At 35.6% G+C, this 15,574-nt stretch overlaps 1 protein-coding gene and 1 long non-coding RNA gene across 2 annotated transcripts in view; both read right to left on the bottom strand.

Moving 5' to 3' along the window:
* LOC125263394 overlaps positions 1-13,840 on the bottom strand; it is a 105,152-nt gene extending 91,312 nt beyond the window's left edge. The window contains exon 1 of the mRNA XM_048182422.1: positions 13,687-13,840. Coding sequence (XP_048038379.1) covers positions 13,687-13,738 — 52 coding nt within the window. The 5' untranslated portion in view covers positions 13,739-13,840. The remainder of the gene's footprint in view (positions 1-13,686) is intronic.
* Positions 645-12,454, bottom strand: LOC125263424. Its single transcript, XR_007183811.1, has 5 exons — positions 12,325-12,454; positions 2,966-3,295; positions 2,057-2,176; positions 1,900-1,925; positions 645-1,218 (listed from the first exon to the last, which is right to left on the bottom strand). It is a non-coding gene; the product is annotated as an uncharacterized LOC125263424 (long non-coding RNA).
* Positions 13,841-15,574: the final 1,734 nt, after the last annotated feature.

Here is a 15,574-nt window from a genome sequence, read left to right on the forward strand (position 1 = left end):
CGTCATACACACCTACCCACACAGCAGGGGACTCCTAGGCGGATCCGCATTCAAGTCGCCAAATCCGCGTGACTGTCACATCCGTTTTGACGCCGCCCAGAGGATCAGGTCCGCATCCGGGCGGCACCATAAATTCTACTGTCAATCAGCGGATCCTGAGCGGACCCATGTCGGATCCGCGGACGCGCACGCGCCTTTACTGTAACGGTTGTATCAATTTGCGTGTCCCAAACGGACCCGCCGCGGAGGTAAGGTTTTAATCGCGGATGCGGAGCGGAGCCAAGGCAGGGTCCGCGATCCGCCTTCGTTACAGATCCGTCACTGCGCGCAAGTGTGTCTTGTGCTGTAGAATCACAATAATGTAAATCTAACTCAGAGATTGGACTCTAAATGAGTTCAGTGATTCAGATCAAATAATGATTACGTGAAAACATAACCAACACCACCTGATCATCTTTTAACTTTGCTTGTCTGGTTGGTTTTAATGCAGTTAAAACTGCCCAAATAAATTTTAATATTAAAAAGTGAAGGGTCAAGAGCCCAACTATAGCAAACCCTGACCTCTGTGATGGTGTCTTAAAAATTGTGATTTTCTCCTTTGGTGATTCTGCTTGTTATCATCAGGTGTCTTCAATAATGCTCAATCATCACTCAATTAATCACTTCATTATCTCATTAACTTTAACACTGCTTCAGTGGGTGGAAAAAAAATATATCAGGACTTTTACTTTCTGAGCCCTGGACTTTCCACTTCTGCGCGATACCTCCGCAGTGGATCCGCCACGGAGTCCTTTTGCTGTGTGGGTAGGATAGCTTGAAGGTGAGTAAAGCTTTGGGGAAATTTTAACCAATTTGAACTAATCCTTTAATTCTTTGCAGCAGTATATATTTAGGCTACATGTTTTCATGTATTATTTAAATTACTTAAAAACAAACTAGATTAAATTTGAATGAGTTGAAATTGGTCAAGTTGAAATTTCACTATAGTATTGGTCCCAACTACTGAAATCTTGGTATTGTGACACTATTTCTCTGTGAGCGATGAAAGCTTCTTCTAGTTTCCCATCTTCAAGTTCTCTTTTAATGAAAGCATTAAAATAATAAATGTTACGTCGGCGTGTCATTGGCAGGCTCATTCTGATTAGGTGACGAGTCGCTGATAGTCTTCATTAATAGAGTGTCATTCTGACGAGAGGATGAATCTGCAACACCATTAGCCTGTGGATAAAAACACAGATTCACAGTAGGTAAAAGAAATAAAGAGGATTGATGTTTGTTACACAAGACATTGCAAAAAATTACTTCTCTTCACATTTATTAAAATAATTAATCTTTCCTAAACAACCTGCACATCAAAATGCTTGAAATATCGTATTGGCAAGTATTAAAGAGCAGTGCTACTCTTACTTGCTTTTCTAATAAAGTTGTACTTTCTGTTTTCATATTTTTTGTCATTTAGATTATTTGGGAATCATCTTTATGGAGCCCCGCACATGACATGCAAGAAAAAAAATTAAATCGTGCGCACAATTTACTACTTCTTTCTCTCGATTTACTAAATTGTGCACATGATTTAGCCTACTATTTTTTTCTTGCATGTCATGTCCAGGGCTCCGTAGATCTGTGTTTTTCTTCAGTTGTGAGAAAAAAGTGTTATATCCTGATCATAGACCAGTGTCAAATCATCAGCCTATGGTAAAAAAAATATAATTATGATAATAATACAAACATTATAATAATATAAAATGAATTCATGCCACTGTTCTTTTATAAAGTAATATAGTACAAGAGCAGCGCTGTCAGATATTATGAAACAAAACATAATCACACACAAACATTTAATCAGCTCACAGATCTGAATCTGTTTTGGAGTCAGACTCAGTGTTCACAGTATCTCACCTGATCATTGCGCTCCGCCCTGATACCTTTTTGAGGAATAACAACAAACTCAATTAAACACAGAGTACTTTGGTTAGAGCAAAAAAAGAAGAAAAAAAAAAGTTTTAAAGAATATTCATATTTCCATCTTATTATACCATCTGTATGTTACACTCACCTCTTCTTCTTGCTTGATGCTTGCAACAGTAAACTAAACCAGCAGCTGCAGCAACGTTCAGCAAAACAACAACAGCAACAGCAACAAATATTCCTGTTACAGCTGGAGACAGACCTGAATCTGAAATAATACAGACAGACAGTCATTATCTTTTAGAAAATGACTGAGAAAAATCTTTTCCTTTACACTTTGGTAATCAGTTGTACATTGATTTAACTGATGAATGGCTCAATCTGGTGGGTTTTTGAAGAACAGCAGCTAAAACAGCATCACAGCACTGTGAGATCAACTGGAAATATCAGCACAGAAACACTGACTATTGAATATATTTTTCATGCTAGATTTTGAACTTATGAACATATTTTTCATACTTTTTAACTTCAAATCCTCTGCGCTTTGGATTCCTGGTGAACTAAAAACATTGAGTGAACTGAATCAGATGATGAGAAAAGGTGATCAGAGACGATATGATGAGAAACTGACATCTTCACCAGAATAAAACTGTTTAAACTACCAGCAATAGAAAAACAAGTTAGTTTTTAAATCATAATGCTCTGAATTTGAAGCTATAAATTCCACTTGAACAATAAATGTGTTTTGAAGAAATGATCTTTATACTGTATGTGAATTAATATGCAGGTAAAGAAAAAACACACCTGAAAAATGTCATTAAACACATTAATGATTTAAATGAACAAGACATTTAAACAGATGAATAAATATGGTATGAACAGAACAAAACTAACTGTTAAAAACTAAAGGATCATCAATGGAGAAACAAAACAGTTTAAAGTAATTCTGTTCTGTTCAATGATGGAGATAAAGAGAGAAACAGCTCTGAATGTCACTGCTATAATAAACTCAATGATGTGATTTAAACATAACCTGCTTTCAAACATATTGACTCACCATGAAGAGAAACTCTGAAGATCTTTTTATGACTCCAGAAGCTGCTGCTGATGATCGCTAGTTCATATTCTCCAGAGTCTGTGTTTGTGATGTTTGTGATGGTCAGAGATCCAGTCTGATGATCCAGATTCAGTCAGTCTCTGAATCTCTCATTATCATCATCACATTGAACATCTGTACAGATATGACTGAAAAATCCATTGCTTATTTGAGCGATGCGAATGTCATTAAAATACCATCTAATTATCTCTTGTTGGCTCATTTGAACACCAGTGTTTAGAGTGACTGAATCTCCCTCCTTCACTGACACTTCTTCAAAACCAGACACATCTGAAGAAGAAATGAACAGTTCATTATAAGCCAAACAAAAACACAACAGGAAAGTGCAGTGAAAATGTTTTTCTACAGATCATAAAGACTGTGAGTAGAGAAATCTGTCTGGATTCACATTCAAACAAACAGCAGAAGAATATCATTGATTCACACATTCACTCATCAGACAAACACAGTCTCATGGATGATCTTATACATCATGAACATCATACAATCATCAATATTATGAGTATTACCCTTAATATCACTTCAGGAAACTGTGCCATTTTCCAAAACATTAAGATACAGCAGATTTTTATCGTTATTATGCGTACTGTTTCAATCTCAATTTTTTATTTACACTTTTATTCCTCCAAAGCGACTCACACTACATTTTCACTACTACTATTCCCTATGTGTGTGCGCGTATATATATCTATCTATCTATATATATATATATCTATATATATATATATATTGGCGACATTTGACTCACGGTAGGGGGGGCAAGAATTTTTATTTTTTTTGCAAGTAGGCCTACAAAACGTTTTTTGTACCTGCATGGGCAAATTATTCGCAGAAATTTTAAGCAAACAAGTTTAAGTTTGCTTGTTGTTTATTTACTCATTAATTTAATAATTCACTTCATTTTATTATCACGGGAAATTACGTGGACGATATGTGAATCAGTGTCCATCATTTTGCGAGCAACTGATGATCAAGAAAAATGCCACGTCACAATATTGAAAATATTTCCATTTTAAACCATGAAGGAGAGCCAGTTGATATCACACAAACAATGTGCAAACTTTGCGTGAGAGTTATGCAGGTGAAGAAGTCTCAAACTCCAGTCAATTAGGCTTATTCACTACAGAAACTGAAATTAAAAACGGACTAAGCTTTTGGCATCTGATGCTGCAATAACGGCGCATATTCTCTTAGAGACTCATGAGAGATGAATCTAATTTATTTTCTTAATATTTCTCTTGTGGCCCATAGTGAGAAAAAAAAAATAGTATGTTTCGTGAGTCGAGAAGTATTTCGTGTTAAACAAGTTGTTCTTTAAATGAGGAGTAAGCTAACTAACCTATATTGTATTGTCCTCGCAGCACGTCGGTTATGCGGTGATGCGCTATGATACCGCGGGGCAAATTAATTGCAATATTAATTTAATAATAAAAGTAGCATGATAATAAGAAAAATAATTCAATAGCCCTGCATGGCCGTCAACTATACACGTTGTGTTACTTTTTTTAACTCAACCAGTGTGTTATTCTTCTTAACACAGGCAGTGTTAAAATATTTAACACACTAATGTGTCAGAAATCACACAATTTGTGTCATAGATGCAGAGGTGGGTAATCCAGGGGTCAAAGAGTAAAAGTCCTGCCATATTTTTATTCCACCCACTGAAGCATTAATGAGATAAATAAGTGATTAATTGAGTGATGATTGAGCATTATTGAAGACACCTGATGATAACAAGCAGAATCACCAAAGGAGAAAATCACAATTTTTAAGTTACCATCATCAAGGTCAGGGTTTGTTTTAGTTGGGCTCTTGACCCTTGACTTTTTAATATTAGAATTTGTTTGAGCAGCTTTAACTGCATTAAAACCAATCAGAAAAGCAAAGTTAAAAGATGATCAGGTGGTGTTGGTTATGTTTTCACATAATCATTATTTGATCTGAATCACTGAACTCATTTAGAGCCCAATCTCTGAGTTAGATTTACATTATTGATTACAGCAGCACTGTGATTCTACAGCACAAGATCAACTTTATTAATACAATCTGAAGGATTTCACAAAAGGTGCTCTGATAGAAAAAAAAATCCCTTTCATTTAGAGACACAGACACCAATAATCATCCTGTGAATCTCAATAGTGGTGAGAATAATAAAGCATGTTGCTGAATTGTTTTTTTTTTTTTTTAATTTTTTTATTCTCACTATTAAAATTTTGCTGTTTTTCTGTGACTTTTTAGCAGAGGTGGACATTCCAGGGGTCAGAAAGGAAAAGTCCTGCCATATTTTTATTCCACCCACTGAAGCATTAATGAGATAAATAAGTGATTAATTGAGTGATGATTGAGCATTATTGAAGACACCTGATGATAACAAGCAGAATCACCAAAGGAGAAAATCACTATTTTTAAGTTACCATCATCGAGGTCAGGGTTTGTTTTAGTTGAGCTCTTGACCCTTGCCTTTTTAGTGTTAGATTTTGTTTGGGCAGTTTTAACTGCATTAACACCAACCAGACAAGCAAAGTTAAAAGATAATCAGGTGATGTTGGTTATGTTTTCACATACTCATTATTTGATCTGAATCATTGAACTCATTTAGAGCCCAATCTCTGAGTTAGATTTACATTATTGATTACAGCAGAACTGTGATTCTGCAGAAGATCAGCTTATACAATACAGAATTTTTTTTTTTTTAAAAAGTTGTCCTTATCACAAAAAAAAAAAAATCTTTTAGGCACACACAGACATCAAGAATCAGCCTGTGAATCTCAACGATGGTGACAAGCAACATATTCTGATCAACAGATCAACTCTGAACATTAGAAAACAAGCTACTAAAAAGTCACATAAAAACAGCAACATTTTAATAGTGAGAATAAATGAAATTACTAAGACAATTCAGCTCATAATTTATTCATGCAGCAATGCATGATGGGAGCCATGGATGAATTTTGATTGGTGGCTCCCAGAATGCACTGCAACATGCTTTATGATGGCCACCACTGTTGAGATTCACAGGATGATTCTTGATGTCTGTGTGTTTAAATGAGCTGGGTTTTTTTTAAATCAGAACTCTAGAAAAATGATGTATTGATAAAGCTGATCTTGTGCTGTAGAATCACAGTGCTGCTGTAATTAATAATGTACGAGCCACATCGCCCGCGACGAAGATCATCGTGTCCGGACCGCTTCCGACGTACCGACGAGGACATGAAAGGTTCAGTAGATTATTTGCTTTAAATGAATGGTTGATGTCTTGGTGTAATGAACAGAAGCTGCTCTTTGTAAATAATTGGAATCTTTTCTGGGAGCGTCCTAGGCTTTTCCGTGCTGATGGCCTGCACCCCAGCAGCATCGGAGCTGATCTTCTGTCAGAGAACATCTCCAAGACGCTTCGCACCATATGACTAGTAAGTCAAACCTCAAATCACAGCCTGTGTTCTGCCCACTTCATTGATAGAAATGTGAGTGTAGTACAGTCTATAGAAACTGTGTCTATTCCCCGAATAGTGAGGTTTAACAATAAAAATAAAGGATCTAGAAAAAACCTAATCGTGATCAAACCAGATTTTTGTAAAATTACTGAACAAAAACAATCTCTAAAACTAGGGCTACTAAACATTAGATCGCTGACACCTAAGGCAGTTATCATAAATGAAATTATCACGGATAATAGTCTTGATGTAATTTGCCTTACTGAAACATGGCTTAAAGCAAATGATTATTTTGGTCTTAATGAGTCTTGTCCTCCTGGCTACCGTTATAAAAATAAATGCCGCCTGATTGGCCGTGGCGGTGGTGTAGCAACAATCTATAGAGAGATACTTAATGTTACTCAGAGAACAAACTACAGGTTTAATTCATTTGAAATTCTTATGCTAAATGTTACACTCTCAGATATAGGGTGAAGTCAGGTAAAGTGGGACACTTTTTGGTAAATTGCATTTTAAACAACCTAAATCAGTTAGAATGTATTAATATTGTATGTGTTTTGTTTAAATAGATTGTAATGAAGGCCACTATGGTGAAATTTTCCAAATGTATGTATTTATTAACAAACTGTTCATCTTTAAACACCATCTGACACCCTCTTCAGCAAACTGGAAGCAATCAGGTTGAGTGGGACACTTTGTTAGGGAAAGTGGGACACTATTTTATGGTTAAAATGAACATGAGAAATACAACCCCAATTCCAATGAAGTTGGGACGTTGTGTAAAATGTAAATAAAACCAGAATACATGCATTGAAACCGGCAGAAAAAACAGGGATGCCATTAATTTTGCCGTACTGGAACGCAATACGCCGTATATCACTGCGTTCCAGGGGGAACCCCCTTTCAGCTAACATTTTAACAAGGCTAGCCAATTCACTCTCAGCCTGAGCTGAGAGCAGGGGGCTCTTACCTGAGGCATGGCGGTAGCCACTCACCAGCCCTTTCACTCGCCTTTGCAGTGTTGATTTTGGGATGTTCCATGCCCTGGCTAGAAACCTTAATTTTGGTTTGTGTCCTTCAGTCACCTCCTGCTCATATTCTTCAATAGCCCCTGCCATTCTCTCTTCACTCCACTGGTTTAGTTTTCTTCATTTCCTACTTTGCTGTCTTTTCCTTTTCTGTATTGCCCTGTCACTCCTTTTTTCTCTCTCTCTCTCTCTGTCCTTCTCCTCTCTGTATGGGTGCCATCTTGTGTATATTGAAAAATAAAAATGTTATAAAAATTTTATATTCAGACACATTATTATTACTTATAACTTATAACTTTAAAATGTTATCTTCTTGTTCATGAAATGGCTGCACTGTGTTTGCTAGCATTAGCCCTAAAACTGTCCCACTCAACCTGAAATGCACTGTCCCACTCAACCTAACACTGTCAGGTTGAGTGGGACAGTGCTGTGAATCTAATTTTCACAAATATTTTATACAGTTAGATGCTCATTGTTATTAATCTCTAATACACAGACAGTATAAATGTATGTAAAAGTAAAAGTTTAATTGTTACATCATAAGTGACAGAATTATCAACCTTATTATTCTGAAATAGATTTACACTTGCCGGGTGGCTTACCGTGAGGTCCCAGGAGTCAAGCAATTTGAAAAATAACAACCGGACCACATCTGTGATGTCACACCAATCACAACCTTTATTTCATATCCAATAGACATTCAGCTACAACACAGTAACAATTGTTGTGATTGACTTACAAAATTAACCCTTTACAGTACCCAAAAGCTTAAGTGTCCCACTCAACCTGATGTCCCACTCAACCTGAATTCACCCTAAGTAAAAAGTCGCTACTATCTCTTGCTTTGGCTACCATTTATAGACCTCCAGGGCCTTATGCTGATTTCCTAAAAGAGTTTGCAGACTTTCTCTCAGACCTACTGGTCAACGTTGATAAAGCGCTGATTGTTGGAGATTTTAACATTCATGTAGACAATACAAATGATACGTTAGGGGCTGCGTTTACGGATTTACTAAACTCATTTGGGGTCGAACAAAACGTCACTGGACCGACTCACCGTCTTAATCATACTCTAGATTTAATTATATCACATGGAATAAATCCTACTGATATAGAAATTCTACCGCAAAGTGATGACGTCTCTGATCACTACCTTGTAACATGCGTACTGCATACTGATGATATTTGTCAAATTGCGCCACGATATCGACTAGTCAGAACAATTCTCCCCGACAACTATAGATAAATTCACAAATAATCTGCCTGATCTGTCTCAGCTGCTCATCGTACCCAAACACGCAAATGATCTTGAGGAAATGACTAGCAGTATGTGCACCATTTTTACTAGTACATTAGATACTGTTGCACCGATGAGATTAAAAAAGGTTAGAGAGAAAAATACTGTTTCATGGTACAACAGTATTACTCGCGCTATGAAAAGAGAAACTCGTAATCTAGAACGCAAATGGAGACAAACTCGTTTAGAGGTCTTCAGAATCGCATGGAAAGACAGTTCGTCCCGCTATAGAAAGACTCTAAAAGCAGCCAGGGCTGAGCATCTTCGCAAACTTATAGAGAATAACCAAAACAATCCACGGTTCTTATTTAGTACAGTAGCTAGATTAACAAATAAACAGATATCACCAGAACAAAACATTTCATTACAGCATAGTAGTGATGACTTTATGAATTTCTTTAATGAAAAAATCGAAAGTATCACAAAATAAAATTGTAAATGTACAACCTTTGACAGAGTTTTATGATTCAGCCTCAATTATCGCCCCTCAAGAACAGTTGCAGTGCTTTACAACTATAGGACAGGAAGAGCTAAATAAACTTATTACTGCGTCTAAACCAACAACATGTTTATTAGATCCAATACCCACTAAACTACTGAAAGAACTGTTACCTGTAGCAGAAGAACCTCTTCTCAATATTATCAACTCGTCTTTATCTCTAGGTCACGTCCCACGACTGTTCAAGCTAGCAGTTATTAAGCCTCTCATTAAGAAACCACAATTAGATCCAAACGTATTAGCAAATTACAGACCCATTTCAAATCTTCCATTTATGTCTAAAATACTAGAAAAAGTGGTGTCGGTCCAATTGTGCTCCTTCTTGCAAAAAAACTCTATCTATGAAAAATTTCAGTTAGGATTCAGATCTCATCATAGCACAGAAACTGCGCTCGTTAAAATTACAAACGACTTCTAGCTTCTGACCAAGGCTGTGTCTCAATGCTAGTGTTACTTGATCTCAGTGCTGCGTTTGACACTATAGATCATATAATACTCTTAGATCGACTACAATATTACACTGGTATTCAGGGACAGGCATTACGGTGGTTTAAGTCGTACCTATCAGACCGTCACAATTTTGTTTATATAAACGGGGAAAAATCTAAGATAACGATAGTAAACTATGGAGTGCCGCAAGGATCAGTGTTAGGCCCTCTGCTATTTTCAATTTACATGCTGCCACTCGGCAATATTATAAGAAAACATGGAATTAGTTTCCACTGCTATGCCGATGATACTCAGTTATATATTTCATCACGACCAGATGAAATCTCTAAATTATCCAATCTGACAGAGTGTGTTAAAGAAGTAAAACATTGGATGACTAGTAATTTTCTTCTATTAAATTCAGATAAGACTGAAGTATTACTTATTGGACCAAAAACCTGTACACAGAATCTCTCAGACTACAATCTGCATTTAGAAGGATGTACTGTTACTCCATCCTCGACAGTTAAAGACCTGGGTGTTATATTAGACAGCAACTTGTCCTTTGAAAATCATATTTCATATGTTACAAAAACAGCCTTCTTTCACCTCAGAAACATTGCTAAAATACGGAATATGTTGTTATCTATTTCTGATGCAGAAAAGTTAGTTCATGCTTTCATGACATCTCGACTAGATTACTGTAATGCATTATTAGCTGGTTGTCCTGCTTCCTCAATAAACAAGCTACAATTAGTACAAAATGCAGCTGCTAGAGTTCTTACCAGGTCAAGAAAATATGATCATATAACACCAATCTTATCATCTCTACACTGGTTACCTATTAAGTTCCGTATCGATTATAAAGTATTGCTAATGACCTATAAGGCTCTAAATGGTTTAGCTCCTGTGTACTTAACCGAATCTTCTATCGCCCTACAATCCTTCACGCTCTTTAAGATCACAAAACTCTGGACTTCTGGTTGTACCTAGGATAGCTAAGTCCACTAAAGGAGGGAGAGCGTTTTCACATTTGGCTCCGAAACTCTGGAATAGCCTTCCTGATAATGTTCGGGGCTCAGACTCGCTCACCCAGTTTAAATCTAGATTAAAGACGCATCTCTTTAGCCAAGCATTCACATAATGCATCTCATACCAGATCAACTTGCACATGACTATCTTTGCTTAAAGTTCTGAACAGCAGCTACGCTAATTATTCTCCTTTTGCTTTTCTGTTTTACCTCGGGACACCCGCCCTGAGGTGACTAGAGAGTACTTCAGCTTCAGTTTGGATCCAGCCTCTTAAGAAGACCTCAGACGACCATCACCTGTGAAGAGACGGCGCCAGCTCCTGCGAGGACTTCAGAAGACGCAATCATCTGGATCAACATTCACATTGCACAATCTCTATATCCTAATTTATTGTTAATGTAATTCATTTTCCAGGAGCTCTTTGCTTCTACCTTCAGTTAAACTGCTAACAGTGATTGTAATTAATTACCTAAAGTATATTATTTGCTAACTACATTCATTAAATTGTAATTTTGACATCTATTTTCTGTAAAGCTGCTTTGAAATGATATGTATCGTGAAAAGCGCTATACAAATAAATTTGAATTGAATTGAATTGAATTAAATCTAACTCAGAGATTGGGCTCTAAATGAGTTCAGTGATTCAGATCAAATAATGATTATGTGAAAACATAACTAACACCTGATCATCTTTTAACTTTGCTTGTCTGGTTGGTTTTAATGCAGTTAAAACTGCCCAAACAAAATCTAATATTAAAAAGTCAAGGATCAAGAGCTCAACTAAAACAAACCCTGACCTCGATGATGGTGTCTTAAAAATTGTGATTTTCTCCTTTGGTGATTCTGCTTGTTATCATCAGGTGTCTTCAATAATGCTCAATCATCACTCAATTAATCACTTATTTATCTCATTAATGCTTCAGTGGGTGGAATAAAAATATGGCAGGACTTTTACTCTTTGACCCCCGGATTACCCACCTCTGGTTTTAGATTGTTTTATACCAAGTAACTTGACCTGAGCATTTACAGGGACCCCTTTTAATGTTCAGCCATAATTTTAACCAGAAGAGAAACTGTAACAGATAAATGTAATAAACACATTTAAGCTCAGTAGTGGACGAAAGTTGCTGCTGCAGCTGAAGGAGTGAAAAGTGCAGTGAAGACACACAGTTTCCACTTCTCATGATGGATCAGACAACGACGAGTTCATACTCAGGGACATATTGAGTGAACTGAATCACATGATAAGAAAAGGTGATCAGAGAAACTGACATCTTCACCAGAATAAATCTGTTTAAACTGCCGGCAATAGAAAAACAAGTTAGTTTTTAAATCATAATGCTCTGAATTTGAAGGTAAAGCTATAAATTTCATTTAAACAGATGAATAAATATGGTGTGAACAGAACAAAACTAACTGTTAAAAACTAAAGGATCATCAATGGAAAAAGAAAACAGTTTAAAGTAATTCTGTTCTGTTCAGTGATGGAGATAAAGAGAGAAACGGCTCTGAATGTCACTGCTATAATAAACTCAATGATGTGATTTAAACATAACCTGCTTTCAAACATAATGACTCACCATGAACAGAAACACTGAAGATCTTTTCACTGTCGCTGTAGATGCTGATGATCTTCAGTGTATATTCTCCAGAGTCTGTGTTTCTGGTGTTCATGAGGGTCAGAGATCCAGTCTGATGATCCAGCTTCAGTCTGTCTCTGAATCTCTCAGTATCTTCATTACACTGAACATCTGTACAGATCGTACTGGGATCTCCAGTGATTAGAGCGATGCGAATGTCATTAAAATACCATCTAATTATCTCTTGTTGGCTCATTTGAACACCAGTGTTTAGAGTGACTGAATCTCCCTCCATCACTGACACTTCTTCAAAACCAGACACATCTGAAGAAGAAATGAACAGTTCATTATAAGCCAAACAAAAACACAACAAGGAAAGTGCAGTGAAAATGTTTTTCTACAGATCATAAAGACTGTGAGTAGAGAAATCTGTCTGGATTCACATTCAAACAAACAGCAGAAGAACATCATTGATTCACACATTCACTCATCAGACAAACACAGTCTCATGGATGATCTTATACATAATGAACATCATACAACACATCAATATTATAAGTATTACCCTTAATATCACTTCAGGAAACTGTGCCATTTTCCAAAACATTAAGATACAGCAGATTTTTATCGTTATTATGTGTACTGTTTCAATCTCAGATTTGTTATTTACACTTTTATTCCTCCAAAGCGACTCACACTACATTTAAATGTACATTTGAACAGTTTATTCACTGCTATCAACATTTACTCGCATCATTTACTCGTTACTTTTAGATGTGTTTATACCCACAACTAGACCCGAGCATTACAGGGACATATTTTCAATATTTTAGCCATAATGTTTTCATTTAAGTCTCTGAATCTGGGCTGAGAACTACGTCTCGTTCGTCGTTCATTTTTATCGCTTAAGTACTTCGGTAAAGTTGGTTTTATATTCGCACATTCGGACATCCGTATTCAATAGCCTTGTTAATCACACTACATTGGACATTCAGTGGACATTCACAAGTAAATATGCCATTAAAACAATACTTGCCTATTTTGATCGACTGTGAAAAATGTTGTAAGTTGACAATCGTTGGTTGTCAATATCATGTCGCTGCTTAAAATTCGCAAACATTAATTTATTGCACATTTATTGGAAAAGTCTGAATTTATCAGAAGCCCGAATGTGCGAATATAAAACCAACTTTACCCAAGTGAAAAACGGCGTTAAGAAAAACATCTTACAAAAGTGGAGTAAAATACAAACAATAAATGAATATCCGTCGAATATAAAACTAATAGAGCTGATACTCGAAACTGTTGTTCATTTTTATCACTGACCGGAAAGAGATGTAACTTAATGTATAAATGTCTTACCGTGCACATGTAAACACATCGACAATAAGAGAAAAATAAAGACATGCTTCATTTTTCAATTTTTGCTCAGAGATGAACGCAGATTCAGTGAAGTAAAAGTGATCTGTTGTTACTCTGTATAAACAGCGACACCACTACTTCACTAGTTAAAGTGAAAGTAATAATTTGGGAGGCTCGTTACGCACTGTAGCGCAATGACGTATGACGTTTTGTGACGTTTTAACTCTGCATACAAAACAAAAGTCTCTTTCTCGGTCTGTTTATGCAGTGCTGTGTAAACCTTATTTTAAAGCGGTAGTACAGATTGCTTATTCTTAATTTCAATGTTTTGAATGATCGGCTTGAATGATTTAGTATTATTATTATTATTATTATTATTATTATTATTATTATTATTAAAAACACTTTTGTTTTGGGAATCAAATAAATTCTGTATTCCTTACTGTGAATGCATAACTAGTTTCATTAATTTGGTTTATAATTAATGTTAAAAAACATTTTAAATGATTGATAAACTGCTTATGTTCTCCTTTTGTAAGTTGCTCTGGATAAAAGCTAAATGCATAAATGTAAATATAAATAAGATACAAATTCAGTATTTTAAGAAGCAAGCTTTGAAGCGGCGATGACATTAACATCAATTAGAATTATATTTAAACATTAAACTTCGACAGACACAGACATGCAGTGATAGAGAGTAAGACATACTGCTTATTAGTTAGTCAGTAATATTACCCATCAAACAAAGTTATATATTCACAGTAACATTTATATTGTGATTGAGGACCTGAGTCTGCCTAATGAGCTTTAAACCTGGCATTAAGCATACGTTGCATTACAAACCCTATCCATCCAGCAATGTGAGATGATACACGGCCAGCTAACAATTATAAGAACATTCTCTATCCAGTGTTGGTTCTGGGAACATTAAAAATGTTCAGTTTTCTTGACATTACAGGAACATTTTTATAAGGTATAATATTCCTCAAACGTTCTTTCAACTTAATTTTGATTTAAAATTCAACATTGTAGGAACATTGATTTGTAACATTCCAAGAACATAAAAATGTCCAGTTTCCTTAATGTTAGTAGAATGTTATTTAAAGGTTAGTATGATGTTCCTGAAACATTCTTTCAATCATTCAAACACCTGCTGTGAACAAACACTGAAAGAAAGAGAAATAAGAACACAAACTACAACTTTCTGCAGCCACAGCCTTAGATGTACGGTGGGCGAGAGAGCTCAACACGCTGCAAATGAAGAAAACACATGCAAATGGAAAAAACACCAGCAAATAAAGAAATCATCTCCATCAGTTTGACAACACATGTGCTGCAAAAGTCCACAACACAAGCAAAAACAGAAACGCGCTGCAAATAGCACAGACCAGGCCCGGCGATCTCAAACCGAGTAGGACCGTCTTTTTCATTTATCTCACTTTGAAACGAAGCGAAGCCAGGGTTATTATTGTGGTTAACTACAACATTGTTAAAATAAACATTTACTGAAATTAAATAATAATGTTTAGCTTACACTGAATTAGCCTACTTAAATTACTCAGACTAAAACTGAAAGAAAAATTAATAAAACAATATAAACAGATAAAACATGCATAAAAATTAACAACAAAACCAATATATCTTTCAAACATAATATATTAATTAAAACATAAATAATTAAAAAAATATTAATGACTATAATAGTATATACACTAAACTATAGTGGTACCGTTCTATAATGATACTAAATACTATGATACTGAAATAACTTTCTCATAATGTAATAACCGCACATTATGTAAAAACTGCACATAATGTAATATGTATTACATTATTATTGTAATAAAATGTTGATAATGCAATAATTTTCTCAAAACCTAATAATTTC

The sequence above is a fragment of the Megalobrama amblycephala genome, linkage group LG2 (assembly GCF_018812025.1).
Source record: "Megalobrama amblycephala isolate DHTTF-2021 linkage group LG2, ASM1881202v1, whole genome shotgun sequence".
Lineage (NCBI taxonomy): Eukaryota > Metazoa > Chordata > Actinopteri > Cypriniformes > Xenocyprididae > Megalobrama > Megalobrama amblycephala.